This window comes from Sycon ciliatum, chromosome 12 (assembly GCF_964019385.1).
Source record: "Sycon ciliatum chromosome 12, ocSycCili1.1, whole genome shotgun sequence".
NCBI lineage: Eukaryota > Metazoa > Porifera > Calcarea > Leucosolenida > Sycettidae > Sycon > Sycon ciliatum.
Window position 1 is genome coordinate 19204346 of NC_088654.1, and position 26238 is coordinate 19230583.

The following is a 26238-nucleotide window of genomic DNA, read 5'->3' on the forward strand; positions in this document are numbered from 1 at the left end:
TCTCTCTCTCTCTCTCTCTCTCTCTCTCTCTCTCTCTCTCAGTTGGTGTCGTTGTGAATGTGTGTACAGTCAGACCTCGCTTATCCGATCCTCTTTTATCCGGATCCCTCGCCATCCGGAGGAAAATAGCTGGTTACAGATTTACAGCATACGTGATGCTCTCTCTCTCTCTCTCTCTCTCTCTCTCTCTCTCTCTCTCTCTCTCTCTCTCTCTCTCTCTCTCTCTCTCTCTCTCTCTCTCTCTCTCTCTCTCTCTCTCTCTCTCTCTCTCTCTCTCTCTCTCTCGCTCTCGCTCTCGCTCTCTCGCTCTCGCTCTCTCGCTCTCTCTCTCTCTCTCTCTCTCTCTCTCTCTCTCTCTCTCTCTCTCTCTCTCTCTCTCTCTCTCTCTCGCTCTCTCTCTCTCTCTCTCTCTCTCTCTCTCTCTCTCTCTCTCTCTCTCTCGCTCTCTCTCTCTCTCTCTCTCTCTCTCTCTCTCTCTCTCTCTCTCTCTCTCTCTCTCTCTCTCTCAGTTGGTGTCGTTGTGAATGTGTGTACAGTCAGACCTCGCTTATCCGATCCTCTTTTATCCGGATCCCTCGCCATCCGGAGGAAAATAGCTGGTTACAGATTTACAGCATGCGTGATGCATCCAACATAACCAGTGTTCGGTTATCCAGTTCCCTCGCCTATCTGGATATTTTGTGGGAAACGGATGTGTGCGGTAAAGCGAGGTCTGACTGTATGCCTTTGTCATGTTCACTCCCATGATGCCCGGAATTTAGTTGTCAAATGGGAACTTTTCGGGATATAATAATAACATGTACATGGCCACATGCATGCCCTCCAACCCACCCATGTACACACACCACGCGCACACACACACACACACACACACACACACACACACACACAGAGGTGATCAGTAGAATAATGTAATCGTATTTACATTACGCATAAAGACACAACAACACCATGTTCAGACTGGATTGTTAAAAACAACAGCACAAATCATGACGCAAAGCTGATAATTCTGCTATGCCATATTAGACAGAACGTTCTGGCAGGGACGCCAGGCAGGCATGTAAGCCAGCCTGTTCTAAGCTATTACTACTAGTTGTATATGTGGCAGCATACTATTGCTTGCTAGTCGAATAATCCTGCGCGTGTTATGCCAGGAGATTCTAGCCTATCAGGAAGAGTCTTGCTATCAGATTAGTATTATTGTGCTTCAGTTGAAAAATAGAACGTTTGGCTCTAGAGTTCTGGGGGCTATTGGCGTATTGAATAAAGGAGACTGGATTTCCCCAGCGATATAGCCTTCAGTAAAAATAGGATTGTGCTAGTTTTGCGAATATTTAGTAAAAAAAAAAGGTTTATTTCGTATTGTGTAAGTAGTGCAGGGAGCTAGAGAGTTTTAACTGTTTAGCCTCCAGATTGATTATGAGTGTGAAGCATCAGGTCAACTTTGTCAGTTACTGATGCCGGTGTGATGTGTGAGGTTGGCCGAGTGCTGTCGTGTCTGCAGCGCTGGCTAGGTTCAAGTCAAGTATGCGTATGCGATGCATGCAGGATGACGCAGCAATAAGAATTATATAATTACTGGTTACAGAATCGTGATGAGAAGATCGATCCGTAAAAGTGTGCGTGCGTATGTGTGTGTGTGTGTGTGTGTGTGTGTGTGTGTGTGCGTGCGTTGGTATGGTGTACAATGCGTATCTGCGTACACGAACGATTATCCAGTCCAGTCATGTGTCATGATGTCAACGAGGAATTGAACGGTGAGCTGGCACTCAGTGTCTGCCACCCTACACCATGAACAGCTTGTACAGGGCGATCGCCAGAAGAGCGACGAGGGTCTGGGGCACGAGTGTAGACGCACTGCTGGCGTAGGCCATGACGCCGACGTAGGACATGGCCAGGCTGGAGTCTTCGTTGACGGCAAACGTCTGTATGGAGTATTGGGCTTGCGGCTGTAGGTTGCCGAGGCGACGAGACGGCTCTTTACTGCACATGCCGCTGCTCATCATCTGCAGCGCCGCCTCACGGCCCTGCACCTCGCACGGCGAGCTGGGCACGTGCCCTGCCCCGAACTGCTGCGGGCCCAACGGGCCCCGACCCCCGGGCATCATCGGGTTGCCCGGACCACCGAATGCTTGCCTCTTGCCGCGGAATCCATCGTCGCGCATGCCCATACCCATACCGCCGGGACCGCCGTTGAGCTGCTGAGCAATGACACAATACTGGGTGTTGGGCGAGGCGCTGCGTTCCCACTGGATGTTGAGATGTGTGTCGCTGGAGTCGGTAACCTGCAGCTGTGGATTTTGCGGCATTCTCGGGTACGGCGACTGTTCCGGGTTGTTGCTGGCAAAGATGTTGAAGCGACCGCCTTGGTTCTGGTCCTGGTTGAACACCACGATCTGGTAGATGTGTCCAGTGGGCATCTCCTCCTCAAACTGGAAGACAGACTGGCCGAGACTCTCGCCGCGTCCGGCATTAAACCGCGGTCGACGTCCTCGCATGTGTCCACCTCCCATATGCCCGCCTCGCGGTGAATCCGGCCACATTCCGTTGCCACCTGGTCCATTCGGGCCCATCATACCACCTGGTCCATTTGGACCCATCATACCACCACCTGGTCCGCCCATGCCCATCATACCACCCGGGCCCATCATACCACCCGGTCCATTCGGGCCCATCATACCACCTGGTCCGCCCATTCCCTGCTGCCTCCTCTTGCGGCCACGCGGTCCTCCAAATCGTCCGTTCATGCCTGCTCCTCCGGCCATTCCCATCGGGGGCATGTTGTCGTTGTCTCCAATGTCGTTCCAGTCGGGCTGCTCAAACGCATCGTCGTTGTCCCCCGCCCCCCAGCGGTCGTCACCCAAGTTGTCGTCGTCGCTGAAGCTATCGTCGTCCATGAAATCCGGCTCGAACGTCTCGACGACCATGCCGTCTCTCATGACGGCCCAAGTGACCAGTCCCTGGCAGGGGAAGACGATGAACTCCACCTGGTTGTTGGGCGTGTTGCGTGTGTCAAACGTGAACGTGCGCATGGACCGCGGTGGCATAGTCATGTTGCTGATCTCCTGGTTGTTGGGCAGGGAAATTCCCTGCTCCAGTGTCGACACGTTGGAGCTGATGTAGGGCACTTGCTGGCGCGTGGCGCGGTCGCGCGCCGTCAGGTCCACGAAGTAGCGGCTGGAGGCACTCAGGCTCTGCAGGGTGAGCTGCGTGCCACGCGTGCACTGTTGCTGCTGCCTGTTGCCGGCGCCCGGCCCTGGCATTCCGCATGCCTGTGCCGCATTCACGCCGATGTTGGGCCTGCCGCTGGGGTTGAAGCCGGTGTTGCGTGGTGCCGCCCTGAACTGCACACAGTAGTCAATGTTGTTCCTCTCGTTGCCGTTGGTGTCCACCACCGGCTGCCACGACAGCGACAGCTCGTTGAAGCGGGCGGCGTCGACGCGAACGTTGGGATTCTCGGGCAGCATGATGCGCGGCTGGTGCGGCTCGGAGCTGCTGAGGCTGCTGAGGAACACGCGTACGCTGGCCGGCGTGTTGTGCGGGTTTTTCAGGGTGAGCATGTACATGCCTTCGTCGGCCTGTTCGACGTGATGCTGCATGGTGTTGCCCAACGGCGCGCCCATGCCCGTGTCCTCATGCGGCTGTACAATCTCAATGTCGAAGTTCGGCGGGATGGGACGCGGCGGAGGCTTGCGGACGAACGCCGCCGGAATGCGATAGCGGTCCGGCTGTGCTGGTGCGGCGGCATTGGGGAAGTTCACCGGTCCCGAGTCGAACCCTGGTTGGCCCTGGTTCGGTCCGCCGTTGCCGGGCTGGCCGAAACCGGCCGGGCCTCTGCCCGGTAGGTTGGTGTTGAAGCCGGCCTGTTGATTGTTGGGTGGGCCCCCGAACAAGCCAGGTTGCGCGCCGGGACCCTCGAATCCCGGTAAGTCGATGGCTGGGTTTGCACCGCCAATGCCCTGGTCGAATCCAGGACCAGGACCCACATTGTTCGGCGGTCCCATTCCACCGCCAAAAGGCGCGTTCGGCGGCCCGCCTGGGTTAGGACCGCCATTGGGGAATGGACTGTTGCCCGGGGCAGGGCCGGCCCCGAGTCCGGGCTGGAAGCCCTGGGGCCCGGCGCCGATCTGACGACGCCTGCGCTTGAAGACTGGCTGCTGTATCTGCGGTTCTTGCTGCGACTCCTGGTGGTTGAACTCCTCATTGCCGCTCGGGTTGTCCAGCCTCCAGTCGGCGCCCTCCGTACCACAGCTGCTGACGCGCACAAAGAACATGCTTTGCTGTCTGCCTTGTATGCGCATCGTGTGCTCAGCACCCGATTGCAGGTTGATGCTGACCTCACGATTCGGCGCCAGTAGTCCACCGTTGGGCGGTGCGGGACCCAGGGCAGGTCCAGGGCCCATTGCTGCTCCGGGTCCCATTGCTGCTCCGGGGCCCATTGCTGCTCCTGGGCCGGGGCCCATTGCTGCTCCTGGGCCGGGGCCCATTCCAGGACCCTGTCCTGGACCTGCGCCCGCCATCGGGCCTCCGAATCCTGGCGGTGGACCTCTGTTGGGCGGCCCCATGTTCGGTGCTGCCCCGTTCGGTCCGCCAAACCCGGGATTAGGGCCACCCGGACCTGGGCCGGGGTTGGGACTGCCCCCGCCCAGGAGGGGTGGCTGTGCTTGCGAGTGAGCCACATAACAGGTGAATAACACGGCCAATAGCTCGGGAACTAGTGACAATCTCATTGTGGCCGCCATCTTTCTGCGCTGGTCTTGCAACTGTTATGCCAGGACAGTGCCCGCACAGGACTGACCGCTTCCTGGTGGATTGCTTCAGGCGTTGTAGCTTTCACTCCCTGCAGACACAAAGAGAGTGGAGAACAGAGGGTGCACTGGTCAAAACACTGATGGACTTTGCCCACCGCAGTGGTGCGTCTTCAAGACGATTTCATTTTCTTCTCTCGCTGTCTCTCTCTATCTTTCTGTCTCTCTTTCTCTCTATCTCTCTCTCTCTCTCTCTCTCTCTCTCTCTCTCTCTCTCTCTCTCTCTCTCTCCCTCTCTCTCTCTCTCTCTCTCTCTCTCTCTCTCTCTCTCTCTCTCTCTCTCTCTCTCTCTCTCTCTCTCTCTCTCTCTCTCTCTCTCTCTCTCTCTCTCTCTCTCTCTCTCTCTCTCTCTCTCTCTCTCTCTCTCTCTCTCTCTCTCTCTCTCTCTCTCTCTCTCTCTCTCTCTCTCTCTCTCTCTCTCTCTCTCTCTCTCTCTCTCTCTCTCTCTCTCTCTCTCTCTCTCTCTCTCTCTCTCTCTCTCTCTCTCTCTCTCTCTCTCTCTCTCTCTCTCTCTCTCTCTCTCTCTCTCTCTCTCTCTCTCTCTCTCTCTCTCTCTCTCTCTCTCTCTCTCTCTCTCTCTCTCTCTCTCTCTCTCTCTCTCTCTCTCTCTCTCTCTCTCTCTCTCCTCTCTCTCACACACACACACACACACACACACACACACACACACACCCACACGCGCACACACACACACACACACACACACACACACGCACACACACACACACACGCGCGCGCACACACCACACACACACATACACGCACACTGCACCCACTGCCTCACTGCTATTTCATCACGCGGGATTACTGGAATTTGGTAATGTCCTCCCAGCCATAAGAGCTCTTCTTGCGGTTTACACCAGTCAATCAACTTTAGAGGCCATTGCAAGTAGTTAGGAGCATGCGCTAAGTATGGTCAACATTCCAGTTTCTACGAATCCAGGCCAGTGACGTCACATCCTGGATCCCTACCAACGAGAGGTTGACGGGCGGAAACAGGTCCTTGGACAGTTCCTGGCGTTCTAGGCACAACCGATCGCCAGTCAGGGAGCAACTCCCGCTCCGTTGCCGGTTTCTACCCGATTTTGTGTACAAGTCAAAGCGTGCTGCACTTCGCCCGTAGACCTACGCGTACCAATCAGCGGAGAATGGGATACAATGTAGTTACGTGGTGCAGTCGAAGGACAATCGGGTATGTACATCTCAATCTCGAAGCTACGAGGCGAATGTTCTAAAAACATCTAAAGCGATGACAGAGGAGGTACACCAGAAATTACGTGGCCAGGGTGTACTACCTGCTGTCACTAAAGCGGGCCAAGCTTTCAGGCTCCGGCCCCGCGATCGTTTGCATCCGCTCATCAATCTGGCCGCCAGTGCCATTTTGACCGAGCACATCCGTCAGTACGTAATAAGGCAATCGCAGCGAGTGAAGCAATGATTATGATTGTGTGACATCTCGTCTGGCCACATTCAAATCGCACCAGTCTTCCGATGTGCCTATCAGCACCAGGGTCCTTGTCTGTGCAAATATCCATGCACAGACAGCTCTGGGCAGAGATATTCGACGTCGCGAAGATTCTGTGGTACACTAGTATTTGTTTACTTTGAAACCCGAGCACGGTCAAGGGATCGCGTGGAGCACACCAAAGTCACAATCAAGTCATTAAAATCCAAGTGTTCGCACTTTAATTTCCGCTCTGAAAAAGGGTGTTTATGGTGGATATAATTTACTCCACTGGACGTGGTGGGACGTGGCTATTGCTACGTACATCAAGTCACAATGCACCGCCTGCACGACTGACTGTCTACGTCTTGCTACGAGTCACCAAGTCCTGCGATATGGATGTTACGCACACGAGTAACCAGACACTACTAGTACTATTGCTATAGATGCCCTCTAGCCAGCACTTCTCTACAAAACCACACGTCTGGTCAGCCAATTCCAGTGTTTCAGCATAATGGACTGTATCATTGTTCTCAGCATCACGCTCCCCCTCTAAATCTACAATCCCCCCCCCCCTCGCATAACGACCCTGGACAAGGCATGCATGAGATTGAGAAACGTAATGCTATTTTCTGATTTATTGTTATCCGCGAGGTTGAAACCATGCACTTAACGGGTTTCTAGACCAGAAGATATTGTTGTTATTGCTGAGGTTGTTATTGGCGAGAGTGACTCTTATAATTATAATATAGTCTTATTATAAGTTATAACCAAGAGTATGGACTCTTAATATAACTCACCCCCCCCCCCCCCCCCGAGGTTGATGGCAACACAGCAAAATACCAAGGTCTTAGAATCTGTACTCTATAGCCGATGTCCTCTGTATCCGAAGTCAATGGAAGAGTACAGGCCAACATGCAAACAGGATCAAAAATGGTATTTGTTCACGTTTCGCGGTATCGAATAGGCCATGCAGCCTGCAAGCCCTCGGCGTGGTCAAGTCCCCGAGCGCAGGTGGAATCGGATGAACCCCTACCACACTAAAATGAGCTACTCTCACTCACAATCTTATCGCGCTTATCCACCGATTCCTCATACAAGCTACCCATACCTTTCCTCGTCGGTCGTCGCACGCACCGCGCTTCCTCGTCTAGAGCTAGAAGACTGTGCTCGGTACTTGACAAAGACGTTTTGTGAACAATTTCTCCAACAGCGATGCTAGTAGAAATGACTGTCTAGCCTTTTTCGATATTAGGTTCGACTCGAACCTCTTATACGAACCAGCATATCGCCCGAGAACCTCCACTCCGTCTCAATGGTACCTTGTAACTAACGTCACTTCGAGGCCGAGTGTCCAAGACGTGGCAAGAGGCAGACTTCAATCACGAAGGCGAGTAGAGATCTACGTGTGCGTACGCGTGTGAGTCGAATTTCATGCTCTGTTCCCTGGCATACACACGCATACGACGTAACTGCATTATGCCAGGCGTGGATCCACGCGTTATAGATCATGTTGGATTCATGCGTTTCGTGTAGAATCTTCAAGTGCAGTACGTGTAGCACACTAATCTGCTGGATTCCTAAACAAGGAACACCGTGCAGCGTAACTGCAACGCCTGTCACGACGTGAACAGCAAGCAAGGATGGCGAAGCGCTTTGGAATTATGACTGTCTCCATAACCGTCTAGGGTCGCAACATGGCCAAGTTTCCCACTCTGCTGTCACTGCCAGCGCTTTGTTCAACTGCCAGCAAAGATCAGTATCGCCCGTCTCTTTGTCGGCTCTAAATCTAATTACATCTATACACAGTGGCACAGCACCTGGTTACCACATTATACTACATCATAGTACATGCAGCAATTTGGATGTCTACAGCACCATTCACAGCACCATTCACAGCACCATTCACAGCACCATTCACAGCACCATTCACAGCACCATTCACAGCACCATTCACAGCACCATTCACAGCACCATTCACAGCACCATTCACAGTGCATCTACATCGTGCAACACTAGGCAAAGTTCCCACACTGAGCATAAAACTCAATCCATGGTTTCCAAGCTGGTTTCTCTGATCGTATCCTTATTTCGTTCTCATCCATTCTGTCATAGGGTATGGCCGCACGAAACACCCCTCCCACACCCGAGATGCACACGTTATCCGACGAGACGCCCAGACCTGTGCATGGCCTGTCTAACCAACGATGTCAACCGTGTAGGTCCACAATAGACCTTCCCAACATTGGCCTATATTTCATCTCTATTAAGGTTTATGAGAGTCCCTTCACATGTTGTAGCATTTCGTGGGTCCCAATACAACCCAGCACACGCTGTTGTTGGAAGTAACCCAGGGGTACACGAGAACAACCTCAATGATGTGCCAGCCATGGGTAAACTACTCACTACTACACGAGAACATCAACGTCAACCTTGTCTATAATAACACAATCGTGTATATCTAAGGAACGGTTGCTTTCAGTTTCAGTTTCATTATGGCACCTTTCTCCCCCCATGTTGGCAGTGAGTGTCTTACCGTGTTATCGGCGTTCAGATTGGGGCTCTTATCAGCACCTTCAGCTCCAGCAGTCTAGTCCAGCACTGCAGAACCTATCCGCCTTGATATCATGGGTTGCCGCTACAGGTTGACGTCTGTACTACTGGACACCAGCACGACACCTGGATAAAGACCCGCTTCGTCCTAGTACTAGAACAAGCTCTAGAAAACTAAACTCTCTGTTTGGTTCCGCGTCTCTCCTCACAACTCCTCCACGACTATCCCAAGAGCTAATGAATGTGCTTTGCTGCTGTTCTCGCTCTCGTTGTGCCTGGTTGCCTCCTCGAGCTTGCCTCTCCCGTGTGCCCCTCTGCACGCTAGCAACGAGGCAGCGTTGTCGTAGCGTGTGCCTGTTCGCTGCCTGTACTCCATGGCCAAATGCACACCGCTTCACACAGGCTAGTACACACTCGCGCGCACACGCCGTTGCCACATCGAGGCAGCGGCGGCTCTGCTGCTCGGTCCGCGCCATGCAGTGATCGGCTCCCGTCACAACACTGGCCAACAGGAGAGCTGAGCCTAGCTGTGACCTGTGCCTGTGGTGGTCGACAGGCCGAACACTGGTCCTGACAGGTCATCAACGGCCAACAGGCATCGTCCAGGCCCGGCGTATCCGCTTTCAAAACAGTGCTACCGATGCCTTTGTATGGTCGTAACGCCATGGAGCTCGTATGCCTTACGTTAACTGGACGAGCCCGCGCGTGATGTTATGCACACAGAACAAAGTCATAGCGTACGAATATGGTATGCACGGTCGTTCTAGCTTCCACGAGCAATCTTCATCATGTAAAGTAACTCAGGACTGATTGCACACTGTGACGTAGTGATTACTCACCGAAAACGGCTAAACGAGATGTTCTTTCGAGTCAAGTTTCACACTGTGCGATCCCCAGGCAAGAAATCGCGCCAAACCATACAGCGAAGGCGTCATTATGCTAATTTCACTTCTCGTATTCACGCACTCGTACGTGTACATGTACAGTGTACGTCACGTGTGCTGTTCGGTCCCCTCAACCCTAGTACTGTCTTGTCTTGTGCGGCGTATTCCATAATAGTATACACGACACGGACTAGGATGATGCAATGGCCGGCATTCAGTGCTGCGCTGGATACAGAATTAATACGAGTACATAGAGATAGAACTGTGCGTGCATTGTACCAATCTAATGCAATTGTGCAGTGATACACTGTGCAACTACAATCTACATTGTCTGTATATTCACATGTCGGTGTGCTCACTTGCGGGCTAGGTCGTTGACATGTCACCGGTTTCGATGATCATGCTGCAGTGATCTGTTTTTGAAGTTTGCTTATCTGCCAGACTAAAGGAATTAGTCGCGCGTCGTCTTCCCGGGCAACCTATTAAATGTTTCCACGAATAATTATTACGCCTGTACATCGTACTGTGACCCTGCAGCGGCAGTACTCATATGGAGTGTGGTAGCAGGTATTGAGCTTAGCATGCCCTTTGTCCCGTGTGTTGAACGCCCGTCGAGCTCTGCAGGCTTTCCATTTGCTTTTACTGTCGCTCACGCCAGGCCACTGGTGCATCTCATCCACCGCTGTACATGTACATGTCTGTATGTAGCCCCTTGCTACACTCCTGTCACGGCTCCACATTCATCAAGAGAATCATTGTCAGACCAACAGCACGGGCTTTAAATTAAATGTAGTTGTTAGTTAGCCGTGGTTGGTTGCCACCCGTTATCTCCTTCTCTCTAGTGCCAGTCGTACGGCGCGCCAGGAGATGTTGTATAACTATAAGTAAATAAATGAATGCATAACGTGCTTGTCATGACGGTTGACGGGGTCGTGCCGAACAGCCATTAACTAAATAATATGTACATATACATGAGCAAGGAGTCTTACAACCACTCCTAAGTTAGGAACTAGCATTGACCACCGCGAGCAGCAGCCAGAGTCTCCTGAATGCGGCCTCGGTTTTTTAAAGTGCGCGCGCGAGCTTGTTGCCAGCGCTTGTGCATGTTTGGATGAGTGCGCGACTCCGCGTACCAATCATTGCGTATATCAGTTGCAACGTTGGATCGATCATTCATCCATGTTGGTGATGACCTTGCCCCTGTTTCAGTCAGCGACTGCAGTTGCCTCCCCCCCCCCCCCCCGGGCCCCTTCTCCTCTTCTCTCACTCCTTCTTTTTCTCTTTGCCCCAACCTTACGACACACACTGTGGTTGCTGCATGAAGAAGACGTGTCGAGTACGATCGTGCCCGATGATGCGTTCCGCTTTCATGTACCGGTGCTCGTCGGCTATGGGCAAACAGTGCATGACTACGGATGTCTATGCTGTCATCCGTCCTGGTTGCCCGCCGGTATGTGGCAGCAGTGACGCAGGAAGCAGCCTCTTATTAACTGAGTCTCAGCACTAGCCGTACTACTGCACGATACTCATCGACATCGTTTCTCAGGCGGAGCAGGACGTGCTATTCCACCATTATTATTATTTTGGTCTAGCCCGGCAAACCTCTCGCCACGGGTACCTGTCGCAAAAGGGTTTTAGGGAACCGCTCTGGGACTGCATGTACATTCACTTACTCCACGCCTACGCAACTTGCCATTGGCTTGGCTTGACAGTGAAGTATGCGTGAAGAGATACATGTATACCCGAGGACTATGGCAGTATGGGAATGTGTATTACTGTATGTGCTATTTTGAGTTTAAATGTACAATGAAGTAAATGACTATGTACCGTTAGCCTTGGCGAAATCCGACCCATAAATTCAAAGTAGAATGCACGCCCTGGCAGTACCTATGACACCACTGATTGTATTTTGCGTATGGTTGTGAACGTTCAGTAGCATTCTTACCACTTCCAGGGCGTCATGGGATTTAAATGTGCGTCCGGAGCGCCAAGTGCATAACTGTATGCACGTTTGGGCCGGATTTTATCCAGCACAACTGTAGTTCATACATGTAGTTCCAGTGAGATGATATTGGATTACGTCACTAGAGGCAGCAGCGACGCATTCAAGTGTGCCGTTGCTGTGATGCGGTCGGACGAAGCTAACGCGTCTCAGGGATGTTTCTTTCATGCATGATCTTCCTGCAAACCCAAAAGCTTCTCTACCTTTGGGAACACGAATCCATGAACACAATTGGGTGTTTTTAGAAGTAGAAAGTAGCACTCTAGGTTTGAGCATGCCCGGCACAGCAATTCTCGAAACAATCCGAAGCTTTGCATGGCGATTTACATAATACTATGCATATAAAGTGTGGGAAATTGAAACTCGGATGGAGAGCCACGTTATCAAGTGTTATCATAATTATAACTTAGAACCGTCCAAGTTGGAAGGCTGTTGGAGTGCGCATCCAAGAAGTGCTGGAGCTGTTAGCCAGTTGGTTGTAGAACGTCAGTACCGTCGGTCAGTGTCGTGCAATGTTATCGCGTGAGGTGATTGTTTAGTAACTGGTGGTGTTAGTGGACATTACAGCGTAACTTGTAGTTCCTTGGTCCTTTTTCTTTTCTATTTTGATGATGAAGTATAAAATTGAAACTCTACTGCTGTCGCCTGTCCTTTCAGCCCAGACCAAAAGACCCGAACATCAGCATTTAACTACTGTACCGAAACATAATACATGTACGTCTCCTGTGTCTACAGTATTTCCTTTCCCAGGGTACCCTGTAAAAAAGCCTTAGGCCTGTGGGGATTGTCCTATCGAAAATTTAATAATAATACAGTATTGTATAGCCGGTGGTAATGCGGATTTGCCCACTATACATGACTGTACTTTACTTTACGTCGCTTTCTGACGTCATAACGAGAACAAAATTACGCGACAGTGGTATCGACTTCGGTGATACATTTATGGGAAAGTGGTTTGCTCCGCATCCCACAGTGTGAGACAATTCGGTGGAAAAGCGCGAGGCCCCAGCGGTGTGGGGAGCAACCCACTTTCCTAAGACCAAAATTGTACATATCACCAAACTCATCTGTCACGTAATGTGATGACTGTTTCCACTATTCTGATCATGTGGCATGTGAGATTTGTTTTGTTTAATTTTGCCCTTTTTTACTGTTAACAATGCCCTACTGGAAAACAGGTGGAGGATAAAAAGAAACGAGGAAAAGGACAAAACATAGGGGATGTAGGGACGACGTGCCGATGTGCTGGGAGCAACGAGCAACTCAACCGACCAGAGTCAGTAAATTGGGAACTCGTGGCCTGGCACGAGGGAAACATGGATGCGGCGAATGGGATTTTCCGTCTTTGACCACTTTTCTGGTTGGCTGATGATCTACACTGTACTCACCCCCCCCCCCCCCCCACACCGCTTTAGGAGCTGCATCAGCGCCTTTGATCTTTGCAGGGTAGCGGTGTTTCTACGGATGCTGAAAACGTCAAATCAAACTGAGTCTCAAGCGAACCGTGAAGCTTACAATATTCATAGCCTTGAATCTTACGATTTTAGTAATCCCCAAATCTTCTCGCCTACGGAAGGGTTTCCATATTACGAACGTTGTATTAAAAGTGTCAAAGTGCATCTGAGCAAAGATTTAGAGGAGGGGGGGGGGGGGGTGTTGAATATGGTGCTCGCATCCCCGTCGAACACGAACAACTTAATCGTAACTATAGGTAGTGTAGTCAGCTACAAAATAAAATTTCAATTACAAATGACAACAAGAACACCAAAGATACAGGGGATGAAACTCGGCGATGAAATCAAAATGAAAATTTGAAATAGTCTACTGCGAAGAAACTCTACTAGCAGATGTATGAAGGTTGTGTCAAAGATATGACTGTACTCTGCTACTATACAGTTATCATGATTATTCATAACTATCACTGTATCACTGTATCACTGTATCAGATCGGAATACACACATCCATGACATGTAACACAGATAAAAGGTGGTCATTGACTCAACTATTCTGACACTGACCTGATCTTTGCGACGGAGATGAGCGCACCTCACGCACAGTCGGTGCCAGAAACCACACGAAACCACACCGTGATCTCGTTGTTCCGCTTCACAGTCGCCTCCACATTCAACAATGTACAGCGTTTCCGCACTGTGGACAAGCTTCACATATCATTCCTAGTAGTCCTCGACGTAAGCTCCTTGTTTCCCATATGAAATTCAGAGATAAGGCAGCAGGTTGAGAGCTTGGCTTCGCAAGTAAATATTCTGTATCACTGGTGCGAATGAATCTCCTGGTGACTTCTCTCGCATCAATACATAGCATGACTGTGACATGTTTCTGATGCTCGTGTGCTGCGGGTCTTACGAGCGCAGGCTTGGGCTGAGCGGGACGCTTGCTTGAGTCGAGAGAGCTGGAGAGGTGCTGGAGTTTGTGAATATCATCGTGACCGAACTTCGTCCGTCGGGACCTGCTTTGCGGCCAGCTTGCATTGGAGAGTGCGGGGGGATATGCCTCTGACCATGCAAGACAACAATGTATACATGACTGTATACTACCACACGACTGAGCTGAGGCTTTGACATCAACACATGCACTAGTTGAATCAAGGCGTGCGCCACGGGTATGTTGTCCTCTCTGGCATGTTCAGTATTCAACTATCGACGAGGCTTATCTTACACGCCGTGACCAGGAACCACTGACGGCCGTGAGATTTGTAGATGTCTGCGTTAGAGACGCTTGTTGCGTGCAAAGCAAGTCGATGTGATGTCTGGTAGCTCGTTTCAACTTAACCAATGAGCAAATTCTAATCCAGTCATCTGGGCGAGTGTGAAACAACGTTTTCCTTGCTTCAAATAGCATACATGTGTATATTCATTGTGCTATCCGTATCCGCTTCGTGTACATCTACTTTGTGCATGTACATGTGCTGGAATGTGCTGGACGTTGACGTGATGCGGCACCAGACGTGATACGTACTACATAGAGGGACAGTTTAGGCCTCGCGCAGATCGGAGACTAGGATATTCACGTCGCCGGCCAATACTGTCTTCATTGAGCATTACCTACAGGCTAGTACAGGCTAGTACAGACTAGTACTGTACAGGCTGGCCGCCACGCCGCACCGAGCAACATACAGTAAACCCTGTGAATAACGACCACTACCCCTTGGGGCCAGAGAAACCGGTCTTTAGTGGCAGGTGGTCTTTAGTTAGAGGTTTGCACCGCACATTGTGACAACCATTATACTTATGAACGTGAGACTGTCCGTGCCTGGCGAAGTGGTCTGTAGTACCAGGCTGGTCGCTAGTCACGGTGGTCTTTAGTTACAGGCTTTACTGTACGTCGTGCATGTCCTGTCTGTAGCCACGGAGCAGCATAGCTTTACTTGTGTATGTTCTCCGTCTGTAGCCACGGAGCAGCATAGCTTTACTGGTGTATGTTCTCCGTCTGTAGGTGCCGTACACTTGTGTAGACTTGGATTTGTTCACTCCGGCTGATCAACGTCGAATTCGACTTGCCAAAAGTGGCAATTGCACAGCAAGACAGGAGCACAACGTACAAACAACACAATCACGCCCTGCCCGTGCCGCGACTCTCTAAGGCGTTTCTAGAAAGCAGCTCCATCTTCGACGAGAGGAATTTGGCAGTGCCTCACTGCTCGCTCTGGCGATTCATTGAATCCACTGTACTCTTATGCTTTCTTGAAGTTTCTTCTGCTTCTTCTTTCTTTTTTGTTCATCCTCAGCCAGTATTACCACTTCTGTATTCACGTCGTCTTGGGGGTGAGATGGGATGGGGAACCTGCCATACTGGAATGTGAGCCCGCCTCTCGGCCTGTCGTACTTGAAGCCTCGTTCCTTCTCCACTCATTCAACTGCCACTGTCGTTCCAGATGAGATCATAAAATGCATTGCCACTACAAATGCCACTCGATTGTCCACGTATGTGCGCATGTCATGTGTTTTATGTGGTGAACAGAATCAACACATGCAGAAAATGACCTGACAATCGATGGGTGAGGTCACGTTTATATTCTGATTATAGAATAATATGTACAAAGTTGTAACAAAGCTTCCAATCTCTCTCTTGTGAATAATATGTGCATGATTACACTACTAGTGCTAGTAGACCGCAGTGCATGAATACCGGTTATGAAAGATTGAGTATTACCCTTCCTCGCCTTGGCTTGGCCTTGGACAGTGACTGAGCACTCTTTCTAGTTAGCGTCAACGCTGTCTGCCCTAAGAGAGCTCGCTACGCTTCTCCCAGGTAGAGTACTATGAGTATGACTGTGGTGATATGGGCTGATTTAAAAGATTGCTTTGTACCTCACTAGAAGCACTGCACTGTCGACCTCATTGACATCGTTTCGGCCAGTCACTCGAAGCTGCGCTGCTGGGACCATAAGAAGGTCGAAACAGCTAGCTGTCCAGAGATTGGGTCTAGACCACCTAACGCTTTTTTCGAAACTCAGATAATATCTCGTTACCTTGGTTACCTTGGTGGACTATTAGTCATAACTCCATTTATAGGACCTTTCTTTTTTTTTACTTAAAACATGCATATCCTTATTTTCTGTGGATTATTGTCCTTCTACCTTTGTTGTCCAACACAAGCGAAGAAGTGTGGATTCCGATCATGGGTGAATTTCAATGAGAGAATTCCCAAACTAGTACTACTAACACACTGTACACAACAGCGATTAGTAAAACAAAATGGTATATTGAAATATTAACTGGTTTGAGGGAAAGAGACAAATGTGAAAAACGTGAAAATATTGAAATAAAGCAGAATAAATCGCATGGAAATGAGTTATGAAGCAACTATCCACGACTGTAAACAAGAGACAATAAGCAATCAGAAAGTGCGATAACAGGGCACAAAACTGACATGCTACTGAGACGTACAACAACCTGAGGCCTAGCTCTAACACATCTCCAGTGCGCAAACCAACAGCCTTCCAGCTGGGAAGGTTCAAGGTTATCGGGTAGGACCAATGAGGAGAAGGTAGTTGTATTATTATGGTATTACAATTAGTACTCCCTGGGCATAACCTATAGCAATGAAGATTACATTGTAGTCTAACAAAATGCAGTGCAATGTGCGTGAAGCTGCGTGTCAACAATAACATGGAGAAACCGTGCGTTCGTCCAGTGTTATACAATGGCATGTACGTACGTCTTGCTTCATGGTTTGTACCAGGTTTGAATATGACAGCATGGCGCAAGGCGGCGAACATTGTTTCCATACAATGCGCCGGTCTCCCATTGCAATACTGCTATGTTGTTCTCCGCATATCAACAAAGTGGGTATCCATGCAGCTGCTGTGTAAAACCCGTGCTGGCCTTCCTTACCAAGTAACAGTGTCTGAGTGAAGTTAGAGCAAGCAAGGCACTTCCAGGGTCTCAAAGAACGGGTGGCAGGCAGCACCACAGCACAGCTACTAGTACACCACATCCATACTATTCCATAGGCATGTTCACTAGAACGCATATGTACATGGTCCCTGAATGAACCAGTGTGGGTGCTCCAAGTCATGGGATTTAAAAAATCTTGTCTTATTTGAGAAGACCGCTATCTCTATGATTGTCTGGACTGGGGAAGCAGACGAAACGACACAACAGCAGGGAAAGGGACTCTGCCCCTTCCTTGTACTGAACTATCTGCAATCAGGCACCGACTGCACTTGAACATCATACATGTAATAATAATTGTTATGATTTTACAACTCTTCAAGGCTTGAAACCATGGAGTAGAAAAAATACGGAATTTTACTACTCCCTGGTTGAAGCCATCGACTCGCGGGGAGGAGGGGGTCGATATCGCATTATGCACATTTGCCCAACCATCATCACCACTCCTTCACGCTAAATTTGGAAAGTCTCCCCGGCCTACTTTAACCTCTCCCTCTACGTTGGTAACGCCGTGCCTCATCGAATAGAGAGCGCATCTTGTGCATTAGAGCTCCATGTTTTCTGATCTAAATCCCCAAATACTGGTACACACAATTCATTCAGAAGTTTATGGGAGTTGAACCAGGAAACATCTCGGGCAGACACCCACTGACTCGGCCAGCACCAGGACTCGCTATTGTATTCCAAGACACACCAGCAACATTGGGAACAATCGCTTCGGAAAAAGAACGAATTTTATAGTACAGTTTAGAATAGAACAATAATTAGGGTATAGTTATTGATGTGTTTGCGTAAAGATTCTGTCCGCAACAGCTCATGACCACGCACGACCAAATAAAGGAGAAAAACGACGAAGATAAAAATATCTACAGCCACTGTAGTACAATAATACTCGCAAGATCATCAAGTGAAAAGCCTCTACATCTCTCCATAGTAATTTTTCCCTTATAATAACAGAAGAGGCGCCACTGTGCATAGTGTATTGGTAGTTTCAAAATAAGTGTTACAGTACCTATGTAGTCTTGTGCAGTCGTGCCTTTGCGCGTGTGTGAGGGAGAAATAGTTTGTGTGCTTTGGTTGATGTAAGGCCAACACAACGCTAAGGAAAAACGAGCATGATCACTTGAGGCTATTCAGTCCAGTAACAATAATGGCTGTGTTGTCTGGAAAGAGCGTACATCGCATTTACACCTCACTTAGTAAATTGCTCTCACCCGAGAGAGAGATGATATCGACATGCACCGATCATTCAGTGCTCGAGTTTTGCTGCGTAGCACAGGGAGAGATATTGAGTTTGCGGTAATAACGTTGAGATCAGATGACAACAGCAGCAGGTCGGGTTAGCCACTACCATCGGTAATGCTGATACCACAAGTACTTAGACCGTTGCCACACACTTCAAATCAAGTGATTGAGAGACATGGCAACTGCAGTCATGGCAACGCATAGTGACGTCAGCACACCAGCGGTGACGCGTGCGGAGCTGCCGGTGGCATGCGGTATGACCACGGCACCGGTGTAGGCCATGGCCTGATGCGTTCGCGAGTTGACGGCAAACACCTGGATCTCGTACGGTACGCCGGCCGTGATGTTGCGGATCACCTGCGTCGTTGATCGTCCGCACTGCGGCGGGACGGGTGGTGCGATGAGGATGTCCGGCGTCTCGATTCTAAACGGCGGTGGCGGTGCCTGACCGAAGCCATCGCCGAACGCCGAGTTACCTCCGCGCGGTGGTGCGGGTGGCTGTTGTCCTAGGTTACCACCGCCCATGCCTCCGGGCCCCGTCTGCCCGAACCCGGTGCCGGCGTCGGCCGGCTGAGCCACATTGTTGAAGTTCACCTGCTCGCCCTGGCCCGCTCCGGGCATGTTCGGCACGGCCATGCCTCCCTCCACTCCACGGCCGCCCGGCTGCTGTGGTGCCATCTGTCCTGGAACGGGTACGGGGACATTGCCGAAGGACGGGGGCGGTGCACCCACACCACCCTGGCCGCCGGCATTCTGGTCGGGAACGAGTTGAAAGTTGTTGTTGCCCTGGCCCGGGTCGAGGTTACCCGACGGCGCGCCCATTCCTCCAAAGCCGGCGGCCGTGAAGCCAGCGTCAGGGCCTAGACCAAGCGGATCGGCGTTGACACCGTTTGCGCCCGCCTGGCCACCAGCACCCGTGCCGGCTGCTGTACCACCGTTGGCGTTCTGCTGTCCGTTGCCGCCTAACTGGCTTGGAGAACCTCCCAGTCCGGTGCCACCCGTGTTGGCCGTGCCCGAGGCAATCACATTCTGCGATCCAGCGGGGCCCTGGGCGTTCATGGGATCTCCAGCAGTGCCTTGTCCATTACTGAATGTGCCACCGCCACCGGCCAATGCGTTCACAGGGTTCGATGACTGCATTGGGTCGCTTCCGGCCACGCTGGCTTGGTTGCCATTGTTGATGAGGTCCAGGGGAGACTGTCCGGCATCCTGGGGTGGGTTGTTATTGGGTGCTTGAGCCTGCGGGGATCCGGGGCTGACCCCGACCGGGGCGGCGCCATTGATAGGTACATCAATGCCCTGGGGCATTGCGTCGGCAGGGAAGCCAGCCTCACCGCCACCGACCCCAGCTAGCCCCGGAGCGCTGGTCTGTGGATCCTGCCCGAAGCCACCAACCGCGGGCTGTTCACCAGCAGCTGGGATAGCGGCAGTGCGACCGCTATCAGCTACGTTGCCTGTGCTGAATCCAGGACTGGCTGCTGCATTTCCGGCACCTGCCGAGAAGCCATTGAAAGCACCACCGCCATTGCCAGTCGGTGAGTTGCCTGCTGCGAATGCATTCTGTTGTCCACCGCCACCAATACCAGCGCCGCCAACACCACCAGCGCCGCCAACACCACCAGCACCGCCAACACCACCAGCACCGCCAACACCACCACCAATACCCGCGCCACCACCACCTATGGCAGCGCCACCACCACCAACACCACCACCAATACCCGCGCCACCACCACCTAAGGCAGCGCCACCACCACCAACACCACCAATACCTGCACCACCACCAGCCGTACCTGCGCCAACACCACCACCACCCATGCCAGCGCCAACACCGCCTGCTGCCGCGCCACCGGGAACACCGAAATCAACTGCGTTCGCTCCGCCGTTATATGCCGGAATATTCGCACCTCCGGCACCTCCTCCGAGTCCGTTGCCGCCAGCGAGCGGCTGCTCAATCTGAGGTTGATTCAAGCCGTTGTTGATGGTGTTGCGCGCCGTTTCCGAGCAAGGGCTGTTGCGCACAAAGCTCTGCATGCGCAGTTGAGTGCGTGGGATGGCAGCTATACAATAGGTGGTGTTCTCGCTCGGGCTCGGGTTGAAGTCCACCGTCACCTGTACAGCAAGACAAGATGGGTAAAGTCAAAACAGGCACAAAACACTTGTTAAGTAAAAACAAACAAACAAAACAAACAAAACAAACAAAACAAACAAAACAAACAAAACAAACAAAACAAAACTTGGTGAGCATGAAGAGAACCTTTTATGCATCTTATTACCCAACCAAGACAATTGCACAGTTCAGACGGTCAAATCTGTCTCAGGCATGCCATCTATGCGTCTCTGACGACCTAAACGCCTAGGGACATGGTCCTTAGCTCTGTGTGATACAAAGAGGCTCTAATTCCTAGCTCTTGGTAAACACAATGGTTTTTACTTTGAAGTTTTCTTTATCACTGCATGTGTATGACATAGGGCCCCTAATCTTCAGCACTGTGTACACAATAGCGAGAGTTCCCAGATTGCCTAGAGTGCTCAACACCACAACGGGATGGAGCATTACCACAAAGACAGAAGAGAATAGAGACAGCCGGCTAGGTCATTGTTGTAACGCTGCGTTTCATGCACATAGCAAAGCTAAGGCAATCCTCAGACAACTAAGCACTGTGTATAAATGTTAAACATAGGTATGGTCCCTCATCTCTAGCTCTGTGCATGACATCGGGTCTCTATAGACCCGATACTGGATCACCTCTACCTTAGTGTAGAACATAGCCTAGGAAAAGTCTCTAATCTCTACCTCTGTGTGTAACATAGGGTCTCTACTCAATAATCTCTACCTCTGTGTGTAACATAGGGTCTCTACTCAATGATCTCTATCTCTGCGTGTAACATAGGGTCTCTACTCAATGATCTCTACCTCTGTGTGTAACATAGGGTCTCTACTCAATGATCTCTATATCTGATGTGTAGAACTTAGGGTCTCTACTCAATGGTCTCTAGCTCTGTGTAGGACACAGGGTCTCTACTCAATGATATCTAGCTCTGTGTAGAACATGGGGTCTCTACTCAATGATCTCTAGCTCTGTGTATTGCCCGGTTGCTGTGTTCTTTACCTCATTATTGGTCACCTCCTTGATCTGCACATTAGGGTTGGGTGGTAGCGATGGGAAAGGCGCAGTCTCAGGTGACACCGTGCCGAAGACGCTGTACTGCGAAGTGGCGTTCTGCGTATTGTTCACTTCCAGTTCATAGAAGCCTGGCGGAGCGGCCTGATTCTCGTACTTGAAAACCGTCTGGCCGCCCGTCACCACCTGCCGTCGCACGCGAGTTCCGGAGCGGACTCCCCGCTTCCTCCGGGTGAAGTCTTCGAAATCGTCATCGGGCGCACTCACGCTGTTCTCATATTCGTACGACTCGTCGTCACTACTCTCCTCTTCGATGTCGATATCATACTCGGGGCTAAACTGTGCTACGGTCTGCCCATCGCGCTTCAGGCTCCACGTGACCCGACCCTGGCAGGGAAAGACGGTCATGCTCATTGGCCCGGGTGTCTGTCGGATCTCGGCCGTGTTGAACGTGTAGATGGCACTGCCCAGAGGTGGCGAGTGCAGTCCCTTCATCTCCTCGTGGTTGGCGATCGGAAGTCCTTGACGTGATGTCTTCACCTGGACGCTGGTGTACGGGAGCGCTCCAGCACTCTCCACGTCTGAGGCAAGGACGTCCACGGCATACTCCGTACCTGGCGTGAGATTGGTCAGGGTCAGTGATGTGTCCTGCGTACACAGGCGCTTCGTACCGGGCTTGCGGCGCTGATCGGCGCACGGACTCGTGAGCACGTCGCCCGGTAGCACCTCGCTTAGCGGACGATACTCGGCGCAGTACTCGATCGTCTTCTGTGACGGCGCGGCCCCGGCCGCGGCCACGGCTAGATCGACGTGTTGCAGCACAGGCTCCCAGCTGATCATGATCTGGTCGGGTCTAACACCATCCACGGTGACTTGTGATTCGACAGGCAGCTCGGGAAACGGCAGACGCTCGAACATGGACGTACCTACGACCTGGAACGTCGCCTCATCGCCAGTAGGGTTATGCACGTTCACTGTCAGCGGTCTGGCTTCAGTCTGGCGCTGTCTAAATACGCTAACGGTGGTGCCAAGTGATTTACCGAGGCCTGCTGTGAACGTCAGGCCAGCAGTGAGCTGGGACTGGGTGGTGGGTGCCACAGTACTGCCGCTGGTCGGTACTATTGCGTTCATGATTGCCTCGAATGGGTTTGCCAGCATTGTGTTGGCAGGCTCACCAACCAACTCACCTAACCGTTCTTCAGGGTTTCCAGCCTGAGGAACTGGCTGTGCGAAGTAGTTCGGAGTCTCAGGAGGTGACTGCTGCGCATTGCTTGCCTGTGGTTGGCCGAAGAATCCGGCACCGAGCTGCTGATCCTGCTGCTGTTGCTGCTGCTGATCCTGCGCCCACGAAGCCTGCCGGCGCATGCGCTCCGCGAACCTGACGCGCTGCGCCGGTGTTCCCTTGATGACCGGAGTCACGTGACTGTGGAGCAGTTCGCCAGTGACGGAGTCGGTGACGTTCCACTGTACCTCGCCCTGGCATGGGAAAAGCACGACACTGGCCTCCGCGTTGGCCATCGTGTCCAGGTGCAGGGTCTGCGTGGCACGTGACGCGATGGTCAGGAACAGCGGTCGCATGTCGGGCAGCTGCGTGGGCGCGTCTTGGGCGCTGGCCAGCATTGCCAACGCTAGAACCGGTAGCAATAGCGGTATCCGTACGTCCGCCATATTGTGCCTTGGCGGTATCCTAATAAGGCAAACGAGATGGACACACAACAGTTGACAGGTAAAGCACACCATTGCAAGTATTGGAAGATAGAGATGTTCGTAGGAAAAAGCCTAACAGCAAATCTACTACATAGCTGCTCTAGTTTACGTTTACGGGCAGAAAACAATTCCGATACAACTATATAAGCGCACTCCTCTACTACAAACGAAACTTATACAGTGGAAAGGATCAGCATCCTCAATACCCGTTATGAGTCATACTCAGGCTCACAAGCATGCTTCACGTAAATACAATACAGCACACACGTCACAGATACACGTACATGTATAAATTTCACTTCGCCTCATTTAGACCTAAGACGCCACTTTCGCGCTCGTTGCTCCAATTCCGTATCTGGATAGGCTTGTGAAAATTCCGTGCTTGTCTGCGTGACGTGAGTTGCACGGCGCTGTTGACGTGTCACCCTCACAACGCGAATGTTTCTAGCTTTGGTACTGGTAGACAGACATGCTCACTTCTCAGTCCTGTGATGCAGCAAATAGCAAAACTCTAAGGAAAACCCAAACCCACTACCGTTCAAAGTTGGGACTATAATAATTATTGTACAATGTCATCATGTACGTTTGGAGGCCGTTGTTGATACAAGTACACGCACCATACAGCCATCATACCACCATGATACAGCCATCATGCCACCATGTCCATGATACGGCCATCATACGGGCGTCAGTGATGGCTCCAACCTTCCGTCCAGCATTCACATACACGAACCCAGTGCGTCTGACAGTTGCCCATCAGTCACTCACACGCAGTACAGTGGCTTGGACTTGGAAAGGCTTGCTATAGACTACTTGCACATGACTAGGTTTACGATGGATGCACTTCCCTGGACAGTGTCGCGGAAAGGGACGTGGGTCTCGAGCGAAGTATTGCAGCTACATGTGCCTAACGCTATAGCACGATATTGACTGAGCTCATGAGGAGTATTGTTCCTAACCCAATTCTAACCTAGCTTCCTCCTTTAGTTTAACTTAAGTCAAGTTTACGCGTCGGCACGACACAGCACTAGGCTGTCAGTATCACGGGACGAGATCTTCTACGACCACTGAGATTGTGTCTACGGACAGCACCACTCTAAAGATACTTGAGCGATGCTTTCGACATGCCGGCCAGTCCAACACCACGCAAACCGTGTGCTTTCTCAGTCTTTTGACGTCGCTCAAGGACACTCAGAAAGTCCCAGGTACATAACGTGATGAAGTAGTCATCGGTGGGCACTTCTCACATTGAAACTGAAACCGCCGGAGCACACCCCAATGGCTAAAAGAAGCGTCTAGTGAAGCTCTAGCCTCAACACGACTCGTAGTCGTAGTTCCCTATTGTTGTGATATACATGTACATCTACCGAAAGTGTGCAAGCACGTCTTATCTTTCGGTACGATACGGGAGATTACAGCGTGTGTCCGCTTGACACACTCTATCGCTAGTTCAAGAGTAGATTATACAATACACGCTTTGAAACCCTGACAGTGACACTGGCATTATCTCGGGCAAACAATATCTTCATCACAGCTCTTACCTCGCATAGACGCAGGTTTAGCAGGTTGTCGTCCTTCTCTTCCCTGCTGCTGCTATCCAGTGATTTCTCTAGCCTGTTTGAAGGCACAACAGCATCCAACAGTCACCAAGCGCCTCTGTTGCAGTCTCCCGTTTATGGTACTGATTTTGAATGACCAGTAGATCGTTGATGTTGATCTCTCTAGGTCCTGGTGTTGCACAGCTTAGCTAACTAGCTGTGCCAGAAAGACGGGGAGAGTCAGCCCAATAGCAGTAGGTCTGCTGCTGGGTGCTGTTCGGCGTACGCCTGCCACCAGGTCGGTCTTGCTCTTCAGGCCAGGCCGACGGGTTGTTACGCGTGGCACGGCCGTGACCGTCAGCAATGTTCGTGCGTGTACAGCGCATGTCTGCAGGCTACCCGCCTCTAAAGTATAATGTCGTTTTCACTCCCAGGTCTAGCTTGCCTCCTTCCGACTGGATCTCACTAGTGGACATTCTCACTTCTCGTTTGATTAGTTTTGCCCGTGCACGTCTCCCCTGGCTCTAACTGCTCTTTCCTGTCAGGTAGCCGGTTTTGCTGAACGGTTGTGATGCCAAGCCAGAGGATGATCTCTTGACGTATTTAGCAATGTTGCCTGTTGACAGCTTGCGGCGGCCGTTGCTAGAGAGAGCCAGCGTGCAGCGGAATGCTCCAGAGTATGCAATTCATCAATCATGTCGCGCAAAGCGTGAGCGGTGATCGTAGTGTTTGTACCCAAGCTTTGTCGCACAAATCGCCATCGAGGAAGACGGGTCCCAGCGGCTCTGTGAGTGTGATGAATGTCCGCTTACCATACATCATGTACTTGTAACGTTTGGGGGGGGGGGGGGGAGGGGAATCGCATGGGCCACATGATTCTCCTTGCACAAGCCTCAACGTTCTCGTGTCTACTGTGCATGTTAGACGTGTACTGTAAGACGTGTACTGCTATCAGATACTAATAGTGTAGTGTGTGCGTACCAGTATGTGCATAGTTTTGCGCGTTTAATTGGTTTAGAACACGGATAGGAAAGTTGGTTGCTCCCCACACTGCACTGGAGCTAGCTCGCGCTGTTCTGACGCCGCGACTTGACACCTGACTGACGCACGACTGCCATCTAGACTAGAGTAGCGCACACCGGAACACATGAACGCACACAATTTCGTTCTGAAAGGTACTTTAACCACCGGGCAATTATATCAGTCAGGTAAGACAAACACCAGCACTGCAACAGCAGTAGCACACCACTGCCACAGCAACACGAGTCCTTCACTAACAGTCAGTCAGGGTATTTTAGACAAAATGATCCTGACTTGCTTATACGCTGACCCTAGTACTGTCATGCAGGTGTCTTTCTACATAGCAATACAAGGATCAGACCTCGACAAGACAGGAGTGGCCTGAACTCTCTTTCGTACGCCCTTGAGCCTGTGCGTCCAGGGAAGGCGTCGCACAGAATGTACAAAAAAAATCATTCACGGTTCGCGTGAGACTCTCAGCTAGACTGAGTTTTCCGCAT

At 51.3% G+C, this 26238-nt stretch overlaps 2 protein-coding genes across 3 annotated transcripts; both read right to left on the bottom strand.

Annotated features, from left to right (window-relative positions):
* Window positions 1–907: 907 nt before the first annotated feature.
* LOC135828651 (collagen, type I, alpha 1b-like) lies at window positions 908–14179 on the bottom strand. 2 transcript variants are annotated; one of them, XM_065341077.1, is made up of 2 exons: window positions 13711–14179; window positions 908–4840 (listed from the first exon to the last, which is right to left on the bottom strand). In XM_065341077.1, the coding sequence occupies exon 2, from the start codon at window positions 4740–4742 to the stop codon at window positions 1785–1787; it is 2958 nt and encodes a 985-aa protein (XP_065197149.1). In that variant the 5' UTR covers window positions 4743–4840; window positions 13711–14179; the 3' UTR covers window positions 908–1784. The 2 variants fall into 2 exon arrangements, with proteins under 2 accessions (XP_065197149.1, XP_065197147.1); XM_065341075.1 differs by lacking the exon at window positions 13711–14179 and adding an exon at window positions 8789–9160.
* A 3643-nt stretch (window positions 14180–17822) lies between these two features.
* LOC135828806 (uncharacterized) lies at window positions 17823–25169 on the bottom strand. Its single transcript, XM_065341236.1, has 3 exons — window positions 24722–25169; window positions 21462–23160; window positions 17823–20460 (listed from the first exon to the last, which is right to left on the bottom strand). Exons 2-3 carry the CDS (start codon window positions 23139–23141, stop codon window positions 18505–18507), a joined length of 3636 nt encoding a protein of 1211 aa, XP_065197308.1. The 5' UTR covers window positions 23142–23160; window positions 24722–25169; the 3' UTR covers window positions 17823–18504.
* Between the last annotated feature and the right edge of the window lie 1069 nt (window positions 25170–26238).